At 34.4% G+C, this 25,137-nt stretch overlaps 1 protein-coding gene across 2 annotated transcripts in view; it reads left to right on the forward strand.

The window, feature by feature from the left end:
- The window catches only part of LOC133173370 (sugar transporter SWEET1-like), a 335,382-nt gene that overhangs the window by 38,174 nt on the left and 272,071 nt on the right, over positions 1–25,137 (forward strand). For both annotated transcript variants that reach the window (XM_061308365.1, XM_061308358.1), the window contains exon 3: positions 5,181–5,304. In XM_061308365.1, coding sequence (XP_061164349.1) covers positions 5,181–5,304 — 124 coding nt within the window. The remainder of the gene's footprint in view (positions 1–5,180; positions 5,305–25,137) is intronic.

Genomic DNA, 25,137 nt, shown 5'->3' on the forward strand with positions numbered 1-25,137 from the left:
TACATCCTATTTATCCAGCAATGACATCTAAAACTTTGCCAAAATTTGATTTTTTACATTTTTGTAAAACCTATCTATTTATAGATACATGTTACTAAAAAAAGGATCAAAAGCCCACCGACATTTTTTCATGAGATGACATTACTAACTGTCAAATATAAAAACACACATATGTTTTGGAAATTTTCCACGGACAATTTTTCTTATAGAGCCTTAAATATCTTAAAAAATACTAATTTTCCCATTTTTCAAATTTTCAGAAACCATGTCAGTTTGCATGACCTTTTTCTTAGAGTGGGAATATTTTTAGAATAAATGATTATATGCCCTGTGTACCTTAAAAGTTCATGTTAATTATCATATGATCCAATGATTTTTGTTAGAGTGTATTAGATACCGATAAATATTCGTTTGCATTTCCTCAATTTTCATGTTTTCACTTGCTCAAAAAGGGCCAAAATTGGCCAAATTCAATGGATCCGTCTCCATGGCAACCGAGTGCACGTGTGGAACTTCCGACACCATATTTGCTAGTTTTGTACCAAGACACACCTGTGGTGCAAATTTCATCAAAATCCGAGACATGTCGTTTCCAAGATTTTTTGGTGCTTACAGAGAATGCGTGTTATAAGGAAATAAGGCACCCATCTGATAGAATTATTGTTAGATTTATTTCATTTGACAGAACTCTGTAAACTGTTGTGAGGATGAAATGTTTAGCATCTTAGCAAAGTAAATCTGGCATTTTCAGATATCATGTTACTCATAGAATTGATATTTTTTGGTGCCCATAGAGATTTCGATTGACCAGTTTGACTGTGATCTTTTACTTGTATTTTTTTACTTTTGAATTTTGGAATCCATCTGAAAACTATACAGTGTGAAAGACTAGTTAAGATAACCACACATGCCATATGACAATTATCCTCAAGTGAATCTGAATGACTGATTTTTCGTCCCATTTCAGAATTTTTCACTTATACAGAGACGTCACCATATACCAGTAAAGGACTTCAAAATCAGACCCAGGGTTCTCCATGGGCTGTTTAACGTGGTGGCCCTGCCACAGTTAAATTTTTTAGCCCCACAGTTAAAAAATCAGCGCCATAGTTCCGCAACAGTTAAAATATCAACCCCACAGTAAGATCGCCGTCGTCAGAAGAATAAATGTATAAATTTATAAATCAAATGAATTTCCAAATTATGTACCGATTTTCAGTTTGTAAAGCTAAACTGTTAATTTACTCGAATTAGGGCCCATATTGTTTGGCTTGCACAATCATGCAATTATCTTGTAGACTTCGCTGAACACATGAATGAAAAGAGACAAGCCATTTTTTTTGTTTTGTTTTGTTTTTTTTTTTGCATACTTCACGATAATTACAAATGAAATTTTAATATCTATTAATTCTTGCTTCAATAGTTCTACAGATAACCACGTCACTAAAATATTGCATTAGAACTGTGAGTCAAACATGTATCGTAATTGTGTATTTTTGTAACGTTGAAAAATTAACAATACAAGTAAATCCACCAAAATATAAGTTTATGATTCTAAACTGTTTTAGTGTTATTTGTTTTTTTTTTTTTTTAAATTTACAAGTTATAAAATACTTCAATCTTCTGACTAATAAATGTCAATATATAGATGTTAGCGTGATTGTGTGTCTTACATGTACCAGAATTTCCTCTGTCCTATAATGAACACTGTAGGTGTGGAAGTTACCTTTTGTAAACAAAATTATGAAAAAAAGGTTAAATGCTTAAAATGTGTTATTACTGGTACTATTTTTTTTCAGATTCTAGAAGGTAATATTTATTTATTTTCTAGTATGTATGTGTTGGGGGTCTTTTTCACATTATATGTTTATTTTGGAAACATCCTAATTTTTGTTTTACACTATGCTTAATCGATATCTATTATTGTTTTTAGTATTAAATCTATTAATCAATTTGCCAAATAATTAATGCCATTTGTGTATTAAACTATTGATTCATAGGGGTTGTGTGTTTTCAATTTATTTCCTGGTTTCTTCGCGAATTCGGTCGCGAAATGAAAGTGAATATTATCATTTCGCGTAAGTCTTGCGCCACAGTTAAATTTGAAATGATGGAGAACCCTGAGACCTTTACTCCACTTTCAGGGCTATTAAGCATGAGGAATCTCTACCATGCCATAACGGTGCTTTGGTTTTTAGAATCTCATCCAAAAGACCCACAACTTTCACCAAGTGCTGATCACTTGAAGAAGGATCAGTTGCTACCTATTTTTTTTTATTGAAGTAGGTCTGTCACCCCCCAGGGGTCAAGATATGAACAAATTTGAATCTACACTACCTGAGGATGCTTCGATCTGTATTGATATGACTAAAAAATAGTTTTGCTGTTCTTGAGAATAAATTTTTTTAAAGATATTTCTTATATATTCCTATTATGTACTAAAAATAGTTTTGCTGTTCTTGAGAATAAAAATTCTCAAAGATATTTCTTATATATGAAATATATGGAGATAACAAACAGTATTCAAGCTCAGAAGTCCATTAAACAATACAAAATAGGAGCAGAGCAAACACGGACCTCTAAACATCAGAGGTGGGATCAGGTGCCATGGAGGAGTGAGCATTCCATGCCAACCGGTCACACCCGCCGTGTGCTCCTTGTCATGATCTGGAAATAATTATACGTAAAACTTTGATCCCCTGTTGTGGCCCAGCCCTACTACCAGGGGTTATGATATGAACAAACTTGAATCTACAATACATGTCCCTGAGGATGCTTCTATACAAATATGACTTACATATTAAAAAAAAATCTGATTAAGAATAGCTAAGCCATTCATTAGTCATACGAGGGTCATTCAATAAGTAATGCAACATACAGTTTATCATAATAAATGTAGAAGTATTTAATTTCATTTTTTAACAGTTGAAAAGTTATTATTTAGGAACCCCTAATCACAGAAAACCCCATGCTTTTTAGCTCACCTGAGCCAAAGGCTCAAGTAAGCTTTTCTGATCAAAATTTGTCCGTTGTCTGTCGTCGTTGTCGTAAGCGTAAACTTTTCACAATTTCAACTTCTTCTCCAGAACTACTGGGCCAATTTCAACCAAACTTGGCACAGAGTATCCTTGGGTGAAGGGGATTCAAGTTTGTTCAAATGAAGGGCCACGCCCTCTTTCAAGGGGAGATAATAAAGAATTAGTGAAAAATTAATAGCATCTTTTAAAAATCTTCTCAAGAACCACAAAGCCAGGGAAATTGAAACTCATGTGGAAGCATCCTCAGGTAGTGTAGATTCAAATTTGTTCAAATCATGACCCCCGGGGGTAGGGCGGGGCCACAATGGAGGATCAAAGTTTTACATAGAAATATATAGGAAAAAACCTTTAAAAATCTTCTCAAGAACAGGAAAGCCCTAATCGGTTATATTTATATGGAAGCATCCTCAGGTAGTGGAGATTCAAATTTGTCCAAATCATGACCCTCGGGGGTAGGGCGGGCCACAATGGAGGATCAAAGTTTAACATAGAAATTTATAGGATAAACCTTCAAAAATCTTCTTTTCAACAACAGCAAAGCCATGATAAGTCATATTTATATGGAAGCATCCTCAGGTAGTGTAGATTCAAGTTTGTTCAAATCATGACCCCCAGGGGGTAGGGCGGGGCCACAATGGAGGATCTAAGTTTAACATAGAAATATATAGGAAAAATCTTTAAAAATCTTCTTCTCAGGAACAGCAAAGCCCTGATTGATCATTTTATGTGGAAGTATCCTCAGGTAGTATAGATTTAAGTTTGTTCAAATCATGACCCCCTGGGATAGGGATGGGCCACAATGGGGGATCAAAAATTTTTTACATAGGAACATATTGGAAAATATCTTCTTCTCAAGAAATGAAAATCATGTTTAGTCATTTTGATATGGAAGCATCCTCAGGTAGTGTAAATTCAATTTTTTTTTCAAATGATAACCCCCAGGGGTAGTTTGGGGCCCAATGGGGATTGAAAGTTTTACATAAGAACACATAGAAAAAATATTTCTTCTCAAGAACAGAAAAGCTATGTTTAGTCATATTGATGGAAGCATCCTCGGGTAGTGTAGATTCAAGTTTGTTCAAATGATGACCTCTGGGATAGGGAGGAGCCACAATGGGGGATCAAAATTTTACGTAGGAATATATGGGAAAATTTTTATTAAAATCTTCTCAAGTACAACAAAGCCATTTGTTATATTGACATGGAAGCATCATCAGGTAGTTTAAAATTCACCCCCCCCCCCAACCCCCAGTAATCTTTTCAATACTGAACTGTTCTGTGTCTAGCTAATGTGCTCAGGTGATGTGGCCCATGGGCCTCTTGTTCCTATTGTTCTTGCAAAGGAATTCAATTTTAAAGTAAGCATGGTCACTATACTGAGCTGATAATTGTTCAAAAGTGATCTCTGCAAAGAAGATGAAAATGAGGGTGTATGTGAAAACTGCTTCATTACATAAATAGCTGAAGAACCAATAGTAAAGACTTGATTTTAATATGTAGAAAGACTAGTCTTTCACACTGTATAGTTTTCAGATGGATTCTGAAATTCAAAAGTAAAAAAATACAAGTAAAAGATCACAGTCAAACTGGTCAATCGAAATCTCTATGGGCACCAAAAATATCAATGCTATGAGTAACATGATATCTGAAAATGCCAGATTTACTTTGCTAAGATGCTAAACATTTCATCTTCACAACAGTTTACAGAGTTCTGTCAAATGAAATAAATCTAACAATAATTCTATCAGATGGGTGCCTTATCTGTGAATTCTTAATACACCTGTTTGATGTTGTTTCCACCGATCAAGGATATATACATATATGCATAAAATATATGTATATGTATGTGTATAGTAATGTAAAAACTTTATAATATCTTCATTTATTTAATACAATTTCATTCAATTAAAGCACTATAAGTACGCTGTGACAATGCGAAGAAAATTTGTGACAGTGTTCAAAGCGTAAATTAATCCCACATGGATAAAGTAAGTCTATAGTATCTAAAATTCAAAGATTGTCTGGGGTATATTCTTTAAACTTTTCAGTTAGCTCATAAAAAAAGCAAAAAAATAAGCTTAAAAGTTTTAGTTGACTTTAATCTGCATGTTTGATTAACATTGATTTTTCCGATAATTTCAGTGCTTTTGCTGGAATTGTGTATGGACAGATTCTGCAGAATAATTCCTTGATTACTATTAACTGGGTCTGTGCTGTCTTCCAAGCTGTTTTTGTTTTAACCATAATTCTTGTCAGCCAACCAAAGGTAAGAGTTATTTGGCCATTTTCAGATATAGTCTGTCCCACAACCGGAACGTCACCTCTTTTTGCAAGATATCTCAAAATATATAAATACCTTGGCTTTCAACCTAGGTTCGATCGGAAGATTGATTTTTTTCCAAACTTCCTGCATTTATCCGAAACCCGTGAGGTCAACTAGTGTACTGACACGGCAGCAAATTCAAAGTCTACGGGGATTTAACATTGCCAAAATGGCCGCCACTTCCGAAGGGGATCCATCATTATTCGTGATTTTCCGTACATTGCCGTCAGTGAAGTAACGACGTCAAACACATTTTGGAATGCTCTGTTCTGATTGACGTCCAAAGGTATAACGCCCGAGACTTGCCAACTATATATATTATGTCTTTGACAAAACTTTCATACTCAGACAGAAGGGATCAAAGTTTTTTAAGAAGAGCTAGCCTATACACTGCATAAAGAAAAGAGGTATGACTCATGTCATATATCTTAAGAACTCTTGTGAAATATTGTAATCATCATGTTAAAAACAATCGAAGCAACTGCATGTTTAGCTCTAGTGACATGACTGCTTTTAGAGCCCAAAAAATAGAGATCTAACTTCTAATAAGCGTAGTCATATTATTAAGATTACATGTATTTAAATTAATAACTTGCTTCTTAGCCTTCCATATAAATCCAAATCCCTATAATTTGTTGTAAACAAGGTCAAAATAAGCATCGTATCACTTCTTTATAAACAATTGATGTGCGTAACTGCACAGTATATCCTGTTTTTGTTACACTTTAAACACTTTTAAATACATAAATCCACAATCAATATTCTATTTTGAATCTTGGTGCAAGACAACAATTGTTGTCTGCATCAAACTACCTCACCAGTGGATTTTGACCTTGCCCCTCGAAAACTTCCTGTAAATATCGGCATTAGGTAAATTCAGGCCCTTGATATATTTTTAGTGTTTCCACAAATATAACAGAATGCCAAAAATTAAATACTCAATCCTACACACAAGAACTACATAACACAAGAAAAAGATTACACTTTTTAAAAAAATTTTAGTTTAATTTTTTTCCTTCTCTTTTTTTTTTTAGGTCACCTGAGTCACTCAGGTGATCTATTGCTATCTCTTTTTGTCCGTCGTCGTGCGTCATAAACTTTTGAACATTTTCAGCTTCTTCTCTGGAGCCAGCAAACCAATTTCAACCAATTTTGGCATATAGCATCTATGGGTGAAAAGGAACAAAAATGGGAAATTCATGGCCCCTGCCTCCCTTGGGCCTGAGAGGTGGGGCCAAAACCATCAAAATTAATCTAATCTTTAAAAATCTTCTTCTTTACTCCTGGACATCAAGCAGTCAAACTGTTGGCATGAATGTAATAAGGCCAAACAAAAAAATAAGTGTGGTTCTGGTTACACTTCCAAAAAAATTAGGGTAGGTAGGTAGGGATTTTTTTTTTTTTTTTTTTTAACAAAATGATTTTCTTAATTTTTTCTAAATAATACCTATCACTGCTTTGCAAATGGCATTTAGATGTGGTGTGATAATATACTAGTCAATATTGGTAGGGGACACCTACATGCTAGCTTGCTTTGGATTTAACACTATTAAACACTTGCACTCTGTTTTGCAAGGAGGCCGTCATTGCTGAAACTAAAACTTAAACTGGAGCCATTGATGGAAATCGGGGGAAATTCCTGAAAAAATATGAAAATTGCCAAAAAAAAGTTTAGGATCGGGGGTATAAAATAGGGAAGGTCGGGTAACCGGAATCACACATATTTTTTTATTTGGCCTAAGCATTGAGCCCTCTACCAAAATTAAGAAAATTCATGGCACCAGGGTAAGGGGTTCTGGTGCTAGGGCGGGGCTTTATAGATCATATAGTGAAAGTGCATTATTTCTTTGAAAATCTTCTTCTCTACTCCTGAGTATTATTGAAACAAATTGAATACATAGTTATGATAAGCAAGGGTGAATCTACCAAAATTGTGAAATTCATGACCCCAGGATCAGGGGTTCTGGTGCTAGGACGGGGCTATATAGATCATATAGTGAAAGTGCATTATTTCTTTGAAAATCTTCTTCTCTACTCCTGGGTATTATTGAAACAAATTGAATACATAGTTATGATAAGCAAGGGTGAATCTACCAAAATTGAGAAATTCATGACCCCAGGGTCAGGGGTTCTGGTGCTAGGGCGGGGCTATATTGATCATAATTATAGTGAAAGTGCATTATTTCTTTGAAAATCATCTTCTCTACTCCTGGGTATTATTTAAACAAATTGAATACATAGTTATGATAAGCAAGAGTGACTCTACCAAAATTGTGAAATTTATAGCCCCATGGGTCAGGGGTTCTGGTGCTAGGGCGGGGCTTTATAGATCATATAGTGAAAGTGCATTATTTCTTTGAAAATCTTCTTCTCTACTCCTGGGTATTATTGAAACAAATTGAATACGTAGTTATGATGAAAAAGAGTGACTCTACCAAAATTATGAAATTCATAGGCCCTGGGTCAGGGGTTCTGGTGCTTGGGCAGGGCTATATAGATGATATAGAAAAAGTGCATATTTTCTTTGAAAATCCCCTTCTCTACTCCTGGGTATTATTTAAACAAATTAAATACATAGTTATGATAAAAAAGAGTGACTGCCAAAATTGTGAAATTCATAGCCCCAGGGTAAGGGGTTCTGGTGCTAGGGCTGGGCTATATAGATCATATAGTGAAAGTGCGTTATGTCTTTGAAAATCTTCTTCTCTTCTTCTTAGTATTATTTAAACAAATACATGGTTATGATAAGCAAGGATGCCTCTTCCGAACTTGTGAATTTCATGACCCCTGGATCAGAGGTTCTGATGTTAGGGCGGGGCTCTATTTATTATATAGTGAAAATGCATTAATGCTTTAAAAATCTTCTCTGCAACTGGGCATATCAGAGGCAAAAAGAGTAAAAGTTTTAATAAGGAAGGGTATTTTTACCAGATTTTTGAACATCAGGAGACCATTTGGTCAAGTGTTCTGGTCCAGGCCAGGGCTCTATTAATTTGTATTCTACTGAGAGGAGTTATTCCCCTTTGCCATTTACTTGTGATAATTAATCACTGTAAATAATGTACTTGAAAGGTTAATAGAATAAGAAATTATGCAAGAATTTTTATTGTATAATACAAAAAGTACTTTCATAGTTTTAATGATCAGGTAGACTTGTAAGTAATAGATAAATAAAACTGAGACAAAAATAACTTGTCTTATTAAATGTTCATCAAAGACCAAGAGAGGCCAATGTAAGAAACTTCAACAAGGAATTAAAAGAGTACAGAAGGACTGATAGTTTGTTTTTATTCTGTCTGGTGAGAGTGATAAATGGGGAACAGACTAGAACCTAATTTATAAACTGTTAATGAATACTAGACTAATTATTTTGTTGATCCTGATCACCCTATTTTTCTTGCTTTTTGGCAACAAAGCTTCACCTTTCAGTTCATTTTATACTCTATGGATCCTCTAAATTGTTGTATTATACTCAGGTGACCATTAAGGCCCTTGGGCCTCTTGTATCATCTTATTTTTTTCTTTTGATAAAAAGCTAAATAGTTTAACAATAAATGAAATAAAAGATTATAAATGTATATATTGACACTTTTAATGAAGTCAGGGGAAAGTAAAGTTTTTTTTTAAAACTACATTTGTAAGACATGAAGTCACAGCCCTAGTCTGTCGATTCTCATATAATGAAAAAAAATTACGAATTTATAAAAACAAAAGATAATTTTTTTGAAACAAGAATTTAATAGTAGGATACCAAAGAGACACAAGATAGTCAAGCACAAAAAACATGTACATTAATAAATTCAGCCATAAGTAGCTGCGGATACATCATAAGTAATTTTGGCTATATTGACTGTAGATATCAGTCTGGGCAGCTTAGTGGTTAGAACACCTCATTAGTATACAAGTATTTGCAATGCAGAGGTCCTGGGTTTGATTCACAGTCCAGCAAAATGTTTTTCCTTATATATTTGTAAACTTTCAAAATATTCTTTATTCCATTCCCTAGTACACATGTACATATATATGGCTCTCTGATATTCATTTTTTTTAAATTGTATAATACTATGGAATCATTTTAATTTGTGGAGGTCAGTGTTTATACGCTTATACATATACCTTTGCTGTTTTGTGGACAGGAAATAATTAAGGTTAACCAAATTACAATTAAAGGAATAATTGGTTTGATAAAATGTCAAAATGAGCATTTGTGGAAATATAAATTCATGGATATGACTGATCTATGTGATAAAATCCAAAGAATGATGTTGGTCCCCCACAAACAATGATATCATTCCACAATAGATGTCAATCAGTTTTTGTAAGCAACCTGTCTAAAATGGGCAAAGTAAAATCATACTCTGATAATTGATATCAAAATTTTATTCCTGCTTGTTTAACAGATATTAGATGTTGTTTTTTAAATTATCAATTGCTTCAAATGTTAAACACGGGTCCGTAGCAATGGTTTCAAAAGTGGGTGGTGCAACTTCCCAAAATTATCTGACAAGCAAAAAAATAAATAAATAAAAGAGGTGATTTATCCTCCAAATCCTGGAATATGCCAGTGCTCGACCTTAGAGTGTGTGTGTGCGGGGGCCAAACAGCATCTAAAAGAAAATTTACTATAGCAGAATACTATACTCAGAAAAAAAATGGGGGGGGGGGGGGGTCCCCCTTCTACAGGCCTGAAACACATTTAGTGAGATAAAAGGAAATATTGCAAATGATTAATGAATTGTCTATCCTTTATTTAAGGATATCAGATCAAATTTAGAAGAATAAATGATTATGAAAATTGAGTGCCCAATGCTGCTGGTGTCCCTGCTTTTGAAAAAGAAGTCATGACTCAGAATCCATAGTGAGAAAAAAGTCAAGAATGGCGATTGAGATGGTGTGTTTCTGTTTCTCTCCACTAAAACTTCTGTGGAAAATGGTGGTGTCTGGCTCATCCAATGATCAACCCATTGGCAGACTATCAGGTAATCTTTAGTTCAGCCAATACTTTGGGCCTGAAAAAAAGATGATAAAACACATTTTAAACTGCCATAAAGATTCTGGTGCATGAAAAAACTTTTAAGTCTTTGCAAAGGGAAATTTAAAGGAATAATGAAAATTCAAATGATTATACTTGAATTTGCATCATGTTAACCTGAATTGATTACATATTAAAAATACATGTGTACATGGTCATTTTTTTTAATTTCAGGTTCCAACCTGAAGTATACATAGGAAGAGTAAAATCTTTTTCATTTATATAAATACTTACTAGCTATAGTCCAGAAGAATGTCCTGAAACCTAAATGTTTTGTCCACCATAAGATGAATTTCAATCACATTATTCTGAAAAATTGAGTAGATTGACTTCTACATGCATGCATGCTGTCTGGGCATCATAACCTTGCATTCCAAAATATTATACCTTCAAAAATGTTATTTTGTAATTAATAAAGGCATTATCAAGTATTCCTTGCTTTTGTTATTATTATTACATTTCTTTGATCAATATTTTGTCTTTCAAATAGTTATAAGGACTGCGCAATAGGAAGATATAAAACTAAAAAAAAGACACAGCTTAAAATGTTATGTATCATGATACACAAGTATATACAAGATTTTTGTATCAGGATACATTACATTTTTGTGTGTATTGTGTAAGTTGTATGTCAGGTAAACTTACATTACATGTATTATATTTCTTGAAATTAATTTTATCTTTTTTTTAAAAAAGTTTTTATTACAATAGAAAAACTTAGGTAGTCTGGTTTTCTTTCATATGGGTGTTAAGAGATCTCTATATAAATATTGTTGCACTAAACTATGCAAAGAGAATATGTATTGCAAATACCAGTCAATAGTGTTTCGAAAAAGAAGAACTCAGCTGAGAACCTTCTAGGACATAGATTTTTCAAAGTCCACATTTGAGCAGTATGGGACCTGAGAGACAAAATGAAGCTGCTGTCTGAGAAACACAATAGTAATTTGGAATACTGAATGTGCATGACAGTAAATGGAAAATGATTTCTGATGTCATTTTTTTTAAAAAAATGTTTGTCTTAAGGATAAATGATTCAGTTTTATCTTAACTTTTATACTGATGAAATTATGTAGACATGACATGTTCTTTATCTTTGCCCTTTTCCTGTACTGCTTATGCTTTTATTTAAACTGCAAAGTCAGGACATCTTTGCTTAAACACTCTGTATATTCATCTACCTAGCTGGTTGTGCTATTCATCAATACATGTACATAAATGACCCTTCCTGTAAAATTGACAAAGCTTTGGGTTAAAGGGATATTTTAGTAGTAGAACTTGAAAAAATACACATTTTTCTATAAAAGTTTTAAAAAATGCCCAAAATATGTGGTATATAAACATGATATAGAAAACTTTATATTGATTCCCCAGTGTGTTGACACTACACATAAATGTTAAAAAAAATGCATTTTGGATCATATAGATTGTGATTCACTTCCAAATACATGAAATGTTGAAAGAGAAAGTATAGACTATCATACATTGAAAAGAATTTTAAAAGAATTACCAGGTGTAATTAGGGCTTTCCACCTTACTGTAGAAAGTCCTATTGAAATTGTTCTGTTTATTAGGTCTTTCCACCTTTCTGTGGAAAGACCTCTTGAAATGCTTACATTCATTATTATTAGTTCTTTCCACCTTTCTGTGGAAATACCTCTTGAAATGCTTATGTTTATTATTATTTTATTTCTAACCCGGACTTTTGAAACTGCAAGACTTATTGAAAAACTGTATAGTTCATGATACTGGATATTAAAAGTTATTTCGAAAAACGACCCCCCCATGTTTGACCCATGACCTCTTACGAAGTTATTGCCCCTTTCACAAGAATAGCCTGTTATCGCTACTCCTTCGAAACTGGAAACCGTAGAGATACAGAACCTTCACCAATGTTTTTTTCGACTACTTGAGAGTACTTTTCAATCTTTTCATTGCGAAACGATTTGTCGAGCCCCTTAAAAAATTATTGCCCCTGAGAGTTTTTGATGTTTATGATTAATGAAAAATTTTCTAAACGATAAGTCGTAAAGATATGGGACGTTGATATAAGCTATTTATCTAAATGACCTTTACCTTTGACCTTGACCTTTAACCCTTGACCTTGACACTGACTCAAGGGTTAAAAAAAATAGAACATGCCTCTAGATTTATGTACATTTCAGTGTTGAACTCAGTTTAAAGCAAATTTTTTTTTAAATGACCTTGACCTTTGACCTTGACCTTTAACCCAAAGGTCACAATCAAGATTAAGTTCGTGGAGGTTGCTACAACTCTTACTTTAAAAAATTTTAGGAATAAATAAATAATCCCCCCCCCCCCTTTTTAAAAAAAACAATAGCAACATAGAAAATTTCTCTAAGACTCGTACAACACCTCGGATCGACATAAGATTTTCAGCAACTGCAAAAAAGACTTCAAAGAAAAAGTTTCCTGAATGTTTTACAGTGAGTCTCTGAAGTGTAACCAAATTATGAATTTTATCGGCAAATACTACATTTTTTCTATCTGAAATTAAGGTGCTGATGAGCTTAAAAATGAATTTAAGCTTTTATCGGCTATTTCTTTAGTTGTTATTAATAGCATTCGATTCTCCTGCTCTAATACAATATTTTGATACCAAGCATTCTTGATTTCTTTAGTATGTGGAATTTATTTCAATTTTATTTAGATTTAATATTAATCGAAAGAATCTCAAAAATAGTGATTTTTCCTATCAAATAAATTTCCACGCTCTCATTGACACCTTTTTTTCTTCCTGAAATGCATGTTTGAAATTCAACGCAATCCACATAAAGATGTTTATTTAATCTTACCTATTATTTTGAATCACCATATTCGGTCAAACCGAACGCGGCATTTTTCTTGAATATGTAAACAAAGTCTCAGCACTGCAGTTCTAATGTTTCCTAGGCTCTAGATGATTAACTCCATTTATTCAAAGTATAAACTGACTCAAATAAATTGTTTTTTTCAGAATATCTGCATTTGTATTATACACCAATCGTGTTTCTCAAAACTATTTAATACTGATTACTACATTCCATAACAAACAAAAGGACGCATGTTTTTATTCCTATTTTTTCCTAAACAATTAATTAACTAGTACCATCTTCATCGGAATGCGTGGTCTAGTGGTTAGCACGCCTGTCTTTCAAACCAAGGGTTTTGAGTTCGAGCCCTGCTGGAGGTTTTTTTTTTTTTTTTTTTTTAATAAATTTTTTCATTTTTCTTCTTTTTTTAAACCAAATGACATGGAAACACTTAAAAAGGTGGAAAGACCTCTAATTGTTCTGTGAACAATTAGTTTACTAGTTATTATTATTTTTCTTCTTCTTTTTCTACCTGGACTTTTGAAACCGCAAGACTTATCAAAAAACTTTATAGTTCATGATACTGGATATTTAAAGTTATTTCGAAAAACAACCCCCGTGTTTGACCCATGACCTCTTATGAAGTTATTGCCCCTTTAGCAAGAATAGCCTGTTTTCGCTACTCCTTCGAAACCGTAAACCGTAGATACCGAGGCTTCACCCATGTTGGTGACTTCTTGAGAGGACATTTCAATCCATTCATTGCGAAATGATTTGTCGAGCCCTTCAATAGGTTATCGCCCCTGGGAGTTTTTGATGTTTACGAATAATGAAAATTTTGCTAAACGACAAGTCATAAAGAGATGAGACCAACTGCATAAGATTCTTTGACCTTAGAACTTGAAGTTAAGGTCGAGGTCAAAGGTCAAGGTCATTCAAAATGTAAGAAATTTTTTTTTATAGCTCTTTTGTCTTTCAACATATACTATATATCTTTGCATCTTTAATATGTCCTCTTAAAGCTGAACAAGCTTCGTAAAAAAAAATCTGTCCGCCATATTCGGTCGAACTCTTGCTATATCTGAGGACCCCTATATATAGAGCAGCTCACTTAGTCATTGTTTAGTGTAATCAATTGTCACCGGTGTAGCCGGACGTATGCTATACAGCACTCGTAGCGACAAAAAATAAATGTGTACTTTTTCTAATGCAGGAGCGTAAGATACCAAAGAGACTTACAACAGTTGCACAGTTCAGTGTAAGACAATTGCAATTATGACATAATAATCACAAGAGTTATCAACAGGTATAATTGAATTTATTACCGTATAGTGAAACAACAATAAAAGAGTACTTGGCGTTGTGTTTTAAAATATCAATAAGATCTTAAATTGTCAGAAAGTTCTTGAATTAAACTTGTGAAAAAGATTCGCGCAATTTAACAAATAAAAAAATAAACTGATCAAAGTTCTTTAACATCAAACAAATGCATTTCACTTTAAAATGTTCATAAAGTAAAATAGAGTTAGCAAACGTCCAAGCCAATTGAATATTTAATAAAGTCCAGTAATCCTGTGGAGACGTAAGTTGGGTTTCCCTCACAGACAGAAAAGTTCTTGGTAGTTGTTTATACGGAGAGCGTCGGGAGAACACACAAAATTCACTGTGCGGTAACATTTATACTACTGACATCAAACTCCAATGCCTTAGAAAGACCTTGTCCACTGACCAAGGTTGTGTTCTAGTTCTTATGTGCTTAGATTTCTCTCATAACATAGATCACTTTAAGCAATGTAGAATTAATAATTGCTAAATAAGAAATCATTTATATTTTTATATTTTCTTAATCAAAATAGATTGTGTAATATTATATAATGATGTAGATGACTGTGTTACATTGCTCCCCAATTTAGGAAAGTATGACGTGAGGCAGATTTTCGGCTAAAATGAAAAACACAGTCATAAATGTTCCATCAAATATTGTTCGTTGTTCTAACATAGGACGTGCCCAGTACATCCCATGCCTGAGACATAAAATCCCAGAGTTGATATTCCTTATGTTCCCCGCTCTCAAGAATTGTACTTCATCCTAGAGAAAGTCACTTCAAAGTTCATAAAAAAAAATTGTCACAGCATGAAAGTTGTACACATTTCATCATTAAAGCTCCAGATGAAAATTAAATTTGTTCGATTGGCTCGATAAGAATAAAAATCTTCACATTAATTTGAACACCTTATACCGTTTACTATCATCTATATAATAATAAAGTTATAAGATACATATATATATACGCACGTGGTACTCGTGAGGATAGTAGCTTTTCCGCAAGAGAGGTCAGGCAGTTTTAGAACGCTCACTCAATCCGAGCGTTGGATAAAGACTATCTACCAATTTAGATAACTGTTGTTCTTGAAGTAATGGTGCAGAGGGTTTCTCTCTGTCAGCATCAGTCGTGCCGTTTGTTTTCACAAACACCATTTGACTTTGTTGACCTCTCCACTTTCACTGGATTTCTGAATGTCAGAGCTTGTACAGACACACCTTAAACATCTAGGACGACCTTTTATATAACAATATAGAAACATTCCCACCCCAATAATAATTATAGCTCCTACTATAACATCTACCCAAATTGGCCAGTCATCATCTAACTGGGTAACCGGATTTATACTCTGAAGTTCAGCAATAAGATTATCCATAGGAAAATCTTTTATATTTTCCAACTTTTTGGGTAAATTATCAATAGTAAAATTGGGTAAAGCTGCATGAAATGGTTTCCATATTTTAATAGTACTTACATTAAATGTGAATTCTAATTGGTCAAGAGAATTCTCAACATCATATTTACTTTCATCATGATAATATGGGGGTAATGTAAGGGTGTCAGTTGTTGCTGAACATGCCATTTCCAACTTTACAACTTGAATAGGTGGATTAACAGTAATCGTAGAAGTTGCCATGCGATGCAGAAGTGAATCACAAACTATCGCAAAATTTATAGGTTCTTTCGTTGAAACAATCCACTGACCATCCGTGATATAAGTAGCCATAGGTAGCATTGAATTAGATCGAACGCGAACTTGACAATACTCACGTATGTTACGCTCATTTTGCATAAATATTGCAATGATACATAATTTCGACATGTTACTTCGATATTTAGGACTTCGTACAGCACAGAATCCCATAATCGGATTAGAACATCTTTGTAATTCAGAGTTATCAAGAAGAAAATATTTAACACGACTCGCGTCAATTGCTAAGGCAGGTGCTTCGAGTGCATATTCTGCTACTAAATCAACTTTCGAGTTTATTTTAGTTTTAGACATAACGGAAAGTAAAACATGAGCTTTAAAGATTTCCAGGGTTCCTGAAGAATCTAATAAAGGTACAGATACCACAGATAATTTGATTTCATCGATTGTTGTTGAACATGTCAGAAACTTGTAAAATGACCAAATATCTTTATCTGGATCAGCATGCAACTGCAAAGTACCTGGTAGTTTAGTTTTAATGTCTATCAAAAGTTCCTTAAGTTCTTTAGGTGAAATCAAACCTGGAGAAAGATGACCCAAAGAAAGCATGTTAAGTTGCATCCACATTTTTTGAATATGTATACGCCCAATATGAGTCATTTGGCGCAATTCCTCTAAAGAAGAATCAATTCAAAAATATGTCTGAACAAAATGATCTAATTTCATAATTTCTTTATAAAGAGAATCAGTCTGATTTTGCATTTTAGTAGATAAAACTGATAATGCACCAATTAAATCATTAATTGTTTGTCTATTTTCTGCAACTTCAACTCTTGTTGTATTTAATATCGTTAAACTTTCATCAACAACATGAACTAACTTTTGTTGATTTACCGCCAAATTATTTACACTTCCTCGTATTGCGTTTAAATCATCTTCACTTACGGTACCTAAAAGAAAACTCAGGGCTTTTCCAACAATTGGTAGTAAAGATCTTTTAGTACGTTGCTTGAGGGATTTAACATCTTGAAAAGAAGTTAAAATTTCGTTTTGTGCATCTCTCAAGTTAATAATATCAACTTCAAGACTTTTAAAAGTAAGTAGAAAGTTCCTTTGATATGGCGACTTAAAATGTACCGTCAATGCCATAGTTATTTTATTAATTTCATTAAGGTCTGTGTATAAGTTATCAATGAATACCTGATAAGGTGTAAGATCTGTAACCAAGGTAATCATCCAGCGGCTACGCGTGGTTGAGATTTCATGTAACTTTTCAAAAATTACATTCTCACGGACCAGTAATGCATTCGATATTGCAAATAACAGGATTGCAATACCTAATCTCGGCAGCATTTCCTACAAGAAAATACAACAACTACAAGTATAGGAGCTATGTAATATACTTATAATAGATACCAAGATCAATTCCTAGATCATATCAAATCAAACCAGCGGTAACAAAACAACATTTGTAAGGTATAACTACTACCCACTCTAGCCAGAGTACCGCAAGACAAATGTACACAAATGATCAATTCTCTGATCATTTCAAACATACGGTTACAAAATATCATTCGTAAAGTATAACAACTACCCACTCTATCCAGAGTACCGTAAGATAAACAATAAACTTATGTTAGTGCCGCAAACAGCTGCGACATAGCTTTCAAAACATCATTTGTTTTCCGTAGTTTGACAGAGTGACGACGTTTTACTTTTGATTTCTTTATTTCAAAAGCATCAATAGACATTGTATTGTCACTCTCATGTTCTTCATTTGTATTGGAAAAGGACTCTTTGACATTTTCTTGCTCTTCAATTTCCGTTGGCTGAGGTACGTCTCGTTGCTTAATCCGCTTAGAGAGTTCCATTAAAGGAATGTCATCCTCGGATGACGAATGTCATCCTCGGATGACCAGTCATCCCTCTCTTTACGATAACGTTTTGCCAACTTCGCCAGGGGCACATCTTCCTCGAGTTCATCATCTGAACTCAACAAAGTTTCAGGAATTTGTTCAAAGTCTGTTTCAGGGTCTGAATTTTCTTCATCTTCACTGCTTTCAGGAGGCACAACATATGCGGCTTTTCTTAAAGGTCTACCTTCATCATTCTTTGGAATATTCCACTCCTCTACTGGAGCTAATCGTAAAAGTTCCTTGTGAGCTTTTGTCACCCTTCCTGTTAGCTGGTTCTTTATTTCAAAGGTGACAGGACCAGTTTGTTTTATTATTCTGAAGAATGGTTGCCATTTGTTTTGAAGTTTGCTTTGTCATTGGTTGTTAACATAGAAAACTGGGTCTCCAACTTTCAGATCTTCAGTTCTGGCAGTTTTCATGTCTACGTAGTTGGCTTGTTTATGTTTAGACTGCTTCATGATGTGCTGAGCTAAAGTAAACGTTTTGTGTTGTTGTTCCAAAGCAATCTGGTGTAGATCTTCACCTACGTATTTCCGGCGTGGTCTCAAGATATTGTCAATTGGTAGAACCACGTCACGATTGTAGACTAGAAAGAAAGGAGAATGAGAAGTCGACTCGTTGATATGGAATCGAATTGCAGCCAATGTTTGGTTCAAATGGATATCCCAAGTTGTGAGATTATCCTCCAATTTCTTTGCCATAACATTATGAAGTGTCCTGTGAAAACGTTCGACCTTGGCATTGCTCTGGGGGTTATAATAGGAAGTAGTTACATGACTGATGTTCAGTGCAACTAGTGTCTCTTTGACGATACGATTTTCGTTTTCAGTTCCGTTGTCCGTCACTATCTGCAATGGTGCGCCATACCTTGGAAATATTTCTTCGATTATCAGATGTGCTATGTTCTCAGCTTTCTTGTCTGGAACAGCAAAAGCCTCTGGCCATCCACTGAAAAGATCAATGAACCCAACAATATATCGATTGCCAGAAAGAGACCTTGGATAAGGTCCTGACAAATCCAAACCAATTTTAGCAAAGGGGTAAGGTGGTATGTCAGTCTCCTGTGAAGGAGGTTTGATCTTTTTCAAATGTCTCAAGGAACAAGTTATACACTTGTCAACATAATCATATATTTCCTTGTACAAATTTGGCCAATAATATTTCTCTCTTATGGCGTCAAAGGTTTTGTCTAGACCAAAATGACCATTATCGTCATGATAGGACCTCAAAACAGTCAGTCTGTAATGAGACGAAACATATAACCTCAGTGTGGGGTTATGCTCAGGGTTCGATAGAAAATACATTACATCATCAATGATCATGTGTTTCTTCAAAACAGATTTTTCTGCTCTCCCTTGTTGAATTTTGAGGCGTAAGGTTCTAATTTCTTGATCCTTGTCCTGTTCTTTAACCATGTCTATACCCTCAAATTCTGAGGTTTCCTTACTGTAGACTGGTACATCAGGAAGTTCAACCTCTGCGCTAGCATAGTCTTTGGGGTGTATCTGGTTTGAGTCAATAAAGTTTATTTCTAGAGCTTTGTCGCTGATGTCTGGCTCTTCTTTAATATTCTTACCTTGTTCTTCCTCTTCAGTCTGAGTACGCGATAATAAATCTGCGCACGTATTTTCAGTTCCGGCAATATACTCAATGCGACAATTATATCCGGAAATACCGAGTGCCCATAACTGAATTTTTCGGTTTTTCATAGGTGAATCAAGTAAATACTTCAATGGTTTGTGATCGGTTCTGATCACGAATGTTGCATTATGCAAGTAATGATCTAATTTTTGTAACGTGTAATGAATTGCAAACGCTTCCTTTTCAACAGTGGACCAGCGCTGTTGCGTTTCTGAAAGTTTGTGAGATAGAAAATAAATTGGTTTTTCGTTTTTAACTCCTGGTCCAATCTGATCAGAATTTTCAACTTCTTGTACCAAGCAGGCTCCGATTGCGGTATCAGAAGCATCTGTATAAAGCACGTATGGTTTATCTATGTCTGGATATCCCAAAAGTGGCACAAGCGTAAGATTGTCTTTTAAATGATCAAATGCTTTTTGGCTCTCCTCAGACCACTTAAACTTTGCATACTTCTTTGTAAGGTTGATTAAGGGTACTGCAATTTCTGAAAATCGTGGAATAAATCTACGATAATAACTGCAGATGCCCAGAAAACTACGGACATCTCACACACTAGAGGGTGTTGGTAACTCTCTAATTGAACTTACCTTAGATGGATCAGGTGACACGCCATCTGAAGATATGGTGAAACCTAAATAACTGGTCGATTCTTTTAAGAAAGAACATTTCTTTAATTATTTTAATTTCAACCCATGTTGTCTTAACCTGTCAAAGACTTGCTGAATATGCATGTAATGTATTTCTAGAGTCTCGGAATGTATCAAAACATCATCAAGATATGCCATAGAAAAGTTTTCTAACCCTTCTAGGACTATACCCATCAGTTCTTGAAAAACTTGTAGCGCGGTGCGCAAACCAAATGGCATAACATTAAATTCAAACAACCCTCTGTGGCAAGTAAACGCTGTTTTTTCTTTGTCTTTTTCTTGCATAAGAACTTGCCAATACCCAGATTTAAGGTCAAGTGTAGTGAAATACTTAGATCCTCCCAACAATGCTAGAATATCATCAATCAAAGGTAGAGGGTACGAGTTAAATTTTGTCACTTTGTTCAGTTGTCTAAAATCAACACAAAATCTTTTTGACCTGTCCTTTTTATCAACTACAACAATTGGAAAACTCCGTGGAGAATTTGAGCGTTTAATGATCTTAGCTTCTAACATATCGTCAATAGCTTTATCAACAATTTTTCTTTTGTTAAGAGGAGTTCTGTATGGTTTCAAATTTATTGGATCACAATTTCCTGTTTCTATTTTCATTTTAACTGTGTTGGTATGACCTAGATCCAAATCTTTTTTCGCAAATAAATCCATATTCTTCTTGAGAAGCTGCTCTACCTGTACTCTATGCTCTTCTGACACATCTAGGTTTAGATTCCCCGTGTCAATTTCATTGATTTCCCCTTTTTGAATTTCAATCGTTTCAATTTTATTCTCACCTAATTTATCAACCCGACCAATGACACAACCTTTCTTTAACTTGTATGTTTTGTTTGTTGCATTAGTCAATAAAACAGGAATTCTATTTTTCTCTGTTGCAGTTGCTAATGTTTCATTCAGAGAAAGCCCAGGGTTGTCATTAACAAAACTCTGATCTATTTTTGACACACATAAAATCTCCTTAGTTGATATACCTAAAGCAGATTTATATTTTGCAAGGCAAATTTTTGCTGTTTGAGGTGGTATTAATACTGTTTTTGCGACTCTAATAACGGAGGAAATATGGATGTCCTCCTGTAATGGAATATAAACATCATTCACTCTCATTGTACCTAAATCATAATAAATTCTGACCCCATTCTGTATCAGCCAATCCCTGCCTAAAATGAAATTTCGGTTCATTCCTTGAACCACATAAAATGGATGAGACATTGTGAGACCTCCTATCTGAAACGTCAAATCTATTTTCCCTTCAATATCTAAAGACCCCCTGTTGACAGATTGTAAATTTATATCAGATTTTTTTAATTTCGAAATATTTGGTAATGTTCTGAAAATTTTGGAATTAATAAGGCATAATTCAGCTCCCGTATTTACCAAACTACGAAAGCGCTGAGAACCAATTTTGATCAAAACAGAATTTGGACTCCCTGCTAAATTAATTTTGACATTTACTTTTTTGCAGCTCTTCTTGCAGGTCCCTTTGCAAGAAGAGCATTCTAGTTTTCCTTACTAGGTACTCTGCAATCCCTTGAAATATACCCAAATTTCTTACATTTTCAACATTGTATCTGTTTATTTTGGCGGGGATTTTCAGCGGCTGCGATGTGTTTAGGTCGGTGTGTCTTTTGCGGTGGAGGCTTAAACGTCCTCCTCGGTCTGTATTGATCGACCTCCATGGGCTGATGCCCACTTGCCTCAGAAAAAGTATCTCTTCCCGTTCTAAGATTGAATCTTTTGTATAAATTTTGTTCTCCGCGAGCAATATTAATTGCATCTTGGACAGTCGCCGGGCTGTCTCTCATTACTTTTAACCGCAACCGATCAGACGCAAGACCATCTGCAAATGCACCGACTAGTTGTCTTTGCACCGATGGCCCTCCTTCTGGAAAAGCTTCTTCGGCTAAATTTAATAATCTCTCCGCGTATACTTGAACATTTTCATCTCTATTTTGTCTACATTTTTGGAGTAACATGAACGCGTGTTGCGAGTCTGAAACTTCTGCAAATCGCCCGGACAACTCCCACTTAAGGTTAGCCCACAACTGTTGACCTTGGGGTGTATTAGTTAAATACCTTTGAATGAAATCTGATACGGCCCCCCTGCTTGTTTTAAATGCCAATAACCCTACTTTCTCATTTGGCACTTGTGTCAAAAATGCACATTTTTCAATTGACTTGATCCAGTCCTTATACTCTTTAGGATTCCCGTCATATGGTTTAATTAATTGTGCACATTCCAAAGTACTAATTGAAGCATTTAACACATTTAGTTTCTCACCCAGCCCAGAGAAAGCTTCCATAAGACCCTGTGATGCCCCTGAATCTGTCTGCATATCGCTCTCCATTCGAAATCAAGTAAAAACGAAAAGTAAATTGCAACTTACGTGTCAAACAGTGATTAGAACTCCTCGGCAAGACTGATTTCCAAGTGTTTAATCCAAGACAATCCTAACCTCACTCCCGTTCCACTATCCTGGTCGCGAGCACCAATAATTATATCCTGTGTAAGACAATTGCAATTATGACATAATAATCACAAGAGTTATCAACAGGTATAATTGAATTTATTACCGTATAGTGAAACAACAATAAAAGAGTACTTGGCGTTGTGTTTTAAAATATCAATAAGATCTTAAATTGTCAGAAAGTTCTTGAATTAAACTTGTGAAAAAGATTCGCGCAATTTAACAAATAAAAAAATAAACTGATCAAAGTTCTTTAACATCAAACAAATGCATTTCACTTTAAAATGTTCATAAAGTAAAATAGAGTTAGCAAACGTCCAAGCCAATTGAATATTTAATAAAGTCCAGTAATCCTGTGGAGACGTAAGTTGGGTTTCCCTCACAGACAGAAAAGTTCTTGGTAGTTGTTCATACGGAGAGCGTCGGGGGAACACACAAAATTCACTGTGCGGTAACATTTATACTACTGACATCAAACTCCAATGCCTTAAAAAGACCTTATCCACTGACCAAGGTTGTGTTCTAGTTCTTATGTGCTTAGATTTCTCTCATAACATAGATCACTTTAAGCAATGTAGAATTAATAATTGCTAAATAAGAAATCATTTATATTTTTATATTTTCTTAATCAAAATAGATTGTGTAATATTATATAATGATGTAGATGACTGTGTTACATCAGTGCAGTATGCAAACAAACACAAATATATGTACATGTAACTGCAATAAAATGTAAACAAAGGTAATGCAAGATAGCTAGCACGAACACAGGTAGCTATTCCACGCCGAAACCTGTAACAATAAAGCAGGTGTAACAAATGCGAAGCATATACCCCAGTGCTGATATCGTAGATAGCAATATCGGAAATGGCGTATGCCTATTTACGAGTCATGTTCAGCTTTAAAATGAGTTCAAAGATTTCATTCTTGTCCCCAAAGATTGACCCCTTTAGAAGTTATTGCCCCTTTGTGCGAAAAACCTTGTTATCGCTAATCCTCTGAAACCATAAACTGTAGAGATATAAAACCTTCTCTAATGTCTTAGACTAATTAAGAAGACTCTTCATTCTATTCAGTGTGAAAAGATTCGTAAACCCCTTTGAGTAGTTATTGCCCCTGAAATTTTTTTAAGTTTACGAATAATTAAATTTTTTCTAAACGACAAGTCGTAAAGACATGGGACCAACTGCATAAGATTCATTGACCTTTGACCTTAAAATATATGCAAAGGTCAAGGTCATTCAAAGTATGAGAAATTAAGCTCTTTTTATATCTCTTTTGTCTTTCAACATATACTAAATATCTTTGCATAATTAATATGTCCTCTTAAAACTATTTCAAAGATTTCATACTTGTCCCCTAAGATTTACCCCTTTAAAAGTTAGTGCCCCTTTTACTGAAAACCTTGTTTTCCCTACTCCTCAGAAACCATAAACCGTAGAGACAGAAAACCTTCACTAATGTCTTCAGGGTCTTTAGACACAACTTCAATTTATTCAGTGCGAAAGTATTCGATGACCCCTAATAGGAGTTATTGCCCTTTAATGTCTTTGTGCTTACTATTAAACCTTATAACTTTAAAACTAAAAGTCATAGCAGCATGGAGTCAAGTGCAATGTGACCCTTGACTTTTGACCTTGAATATTTGTTCAAGGTCAAAGGTCAAGGTCATTTCAAATTTTCAAAATTTTCATTTTTTCTATCTTTCAAGCCATTTATGGACTCTTTTTGTATAAGAATTAACTTTAGAGAGTAAAATATGAAAAATATATGAAATTTATAGAAGGTGGAAAGACCTCTAATTTTTCGAGAACAATTAGTCTACTAGTTATTATTCTTCTTCTTCCGCTGATTTTTTGTTTCACAAGTTATCAAAGAGACGCATCTTTCATATTAGTCAACTACTTAAATGATTTTCAGATTTGACCCAAAGACTTTGCTCGATGACATTTAATGAAGTTATTGCCCCTTTTGCAAGAATAGCCTGTTATCATTACTCCTCTGAAACCACAAACAGTATAGATACAAAACCTTCACCAATACTTTCCACTAATTAAGAGGGCTTTCCAGTCTATCATTGTGAAAGGATTCGTTGAAGCCTTATATGATTTATTGCCCCTGAAGTTTTTTGCTGTTGACGTAAACTTGAAAAAAATTTAACGCATAGACGTAAAGACATGGAACCAACTGAAATGGATTCTTGCATTTGTTCTTGATATTTAGGTGAAGGTCAAAGGTCAAGGTCATCCGAAATATGAGAAATACAAAATA

Source organism: Saccostrea echinata, unplaced genomic scaffold, assembly GCF_033153115.1.
Source record: "Saccostrea echinata isolate AGI-Se365-2 ecotype Australia unplaced genomic scaffold, CSIRO_AGI_Sech_v1 ptg000002l, whole genome shotgun sequence".
In the NCBI taxonomy this organism is placed as follows: domain Eukaryota; kingdom Metazoa; phylum Mollusca; class Bivalvia; order Ostreida; family Ostreidae; genus Saccostrea; species Saccostrea echinata.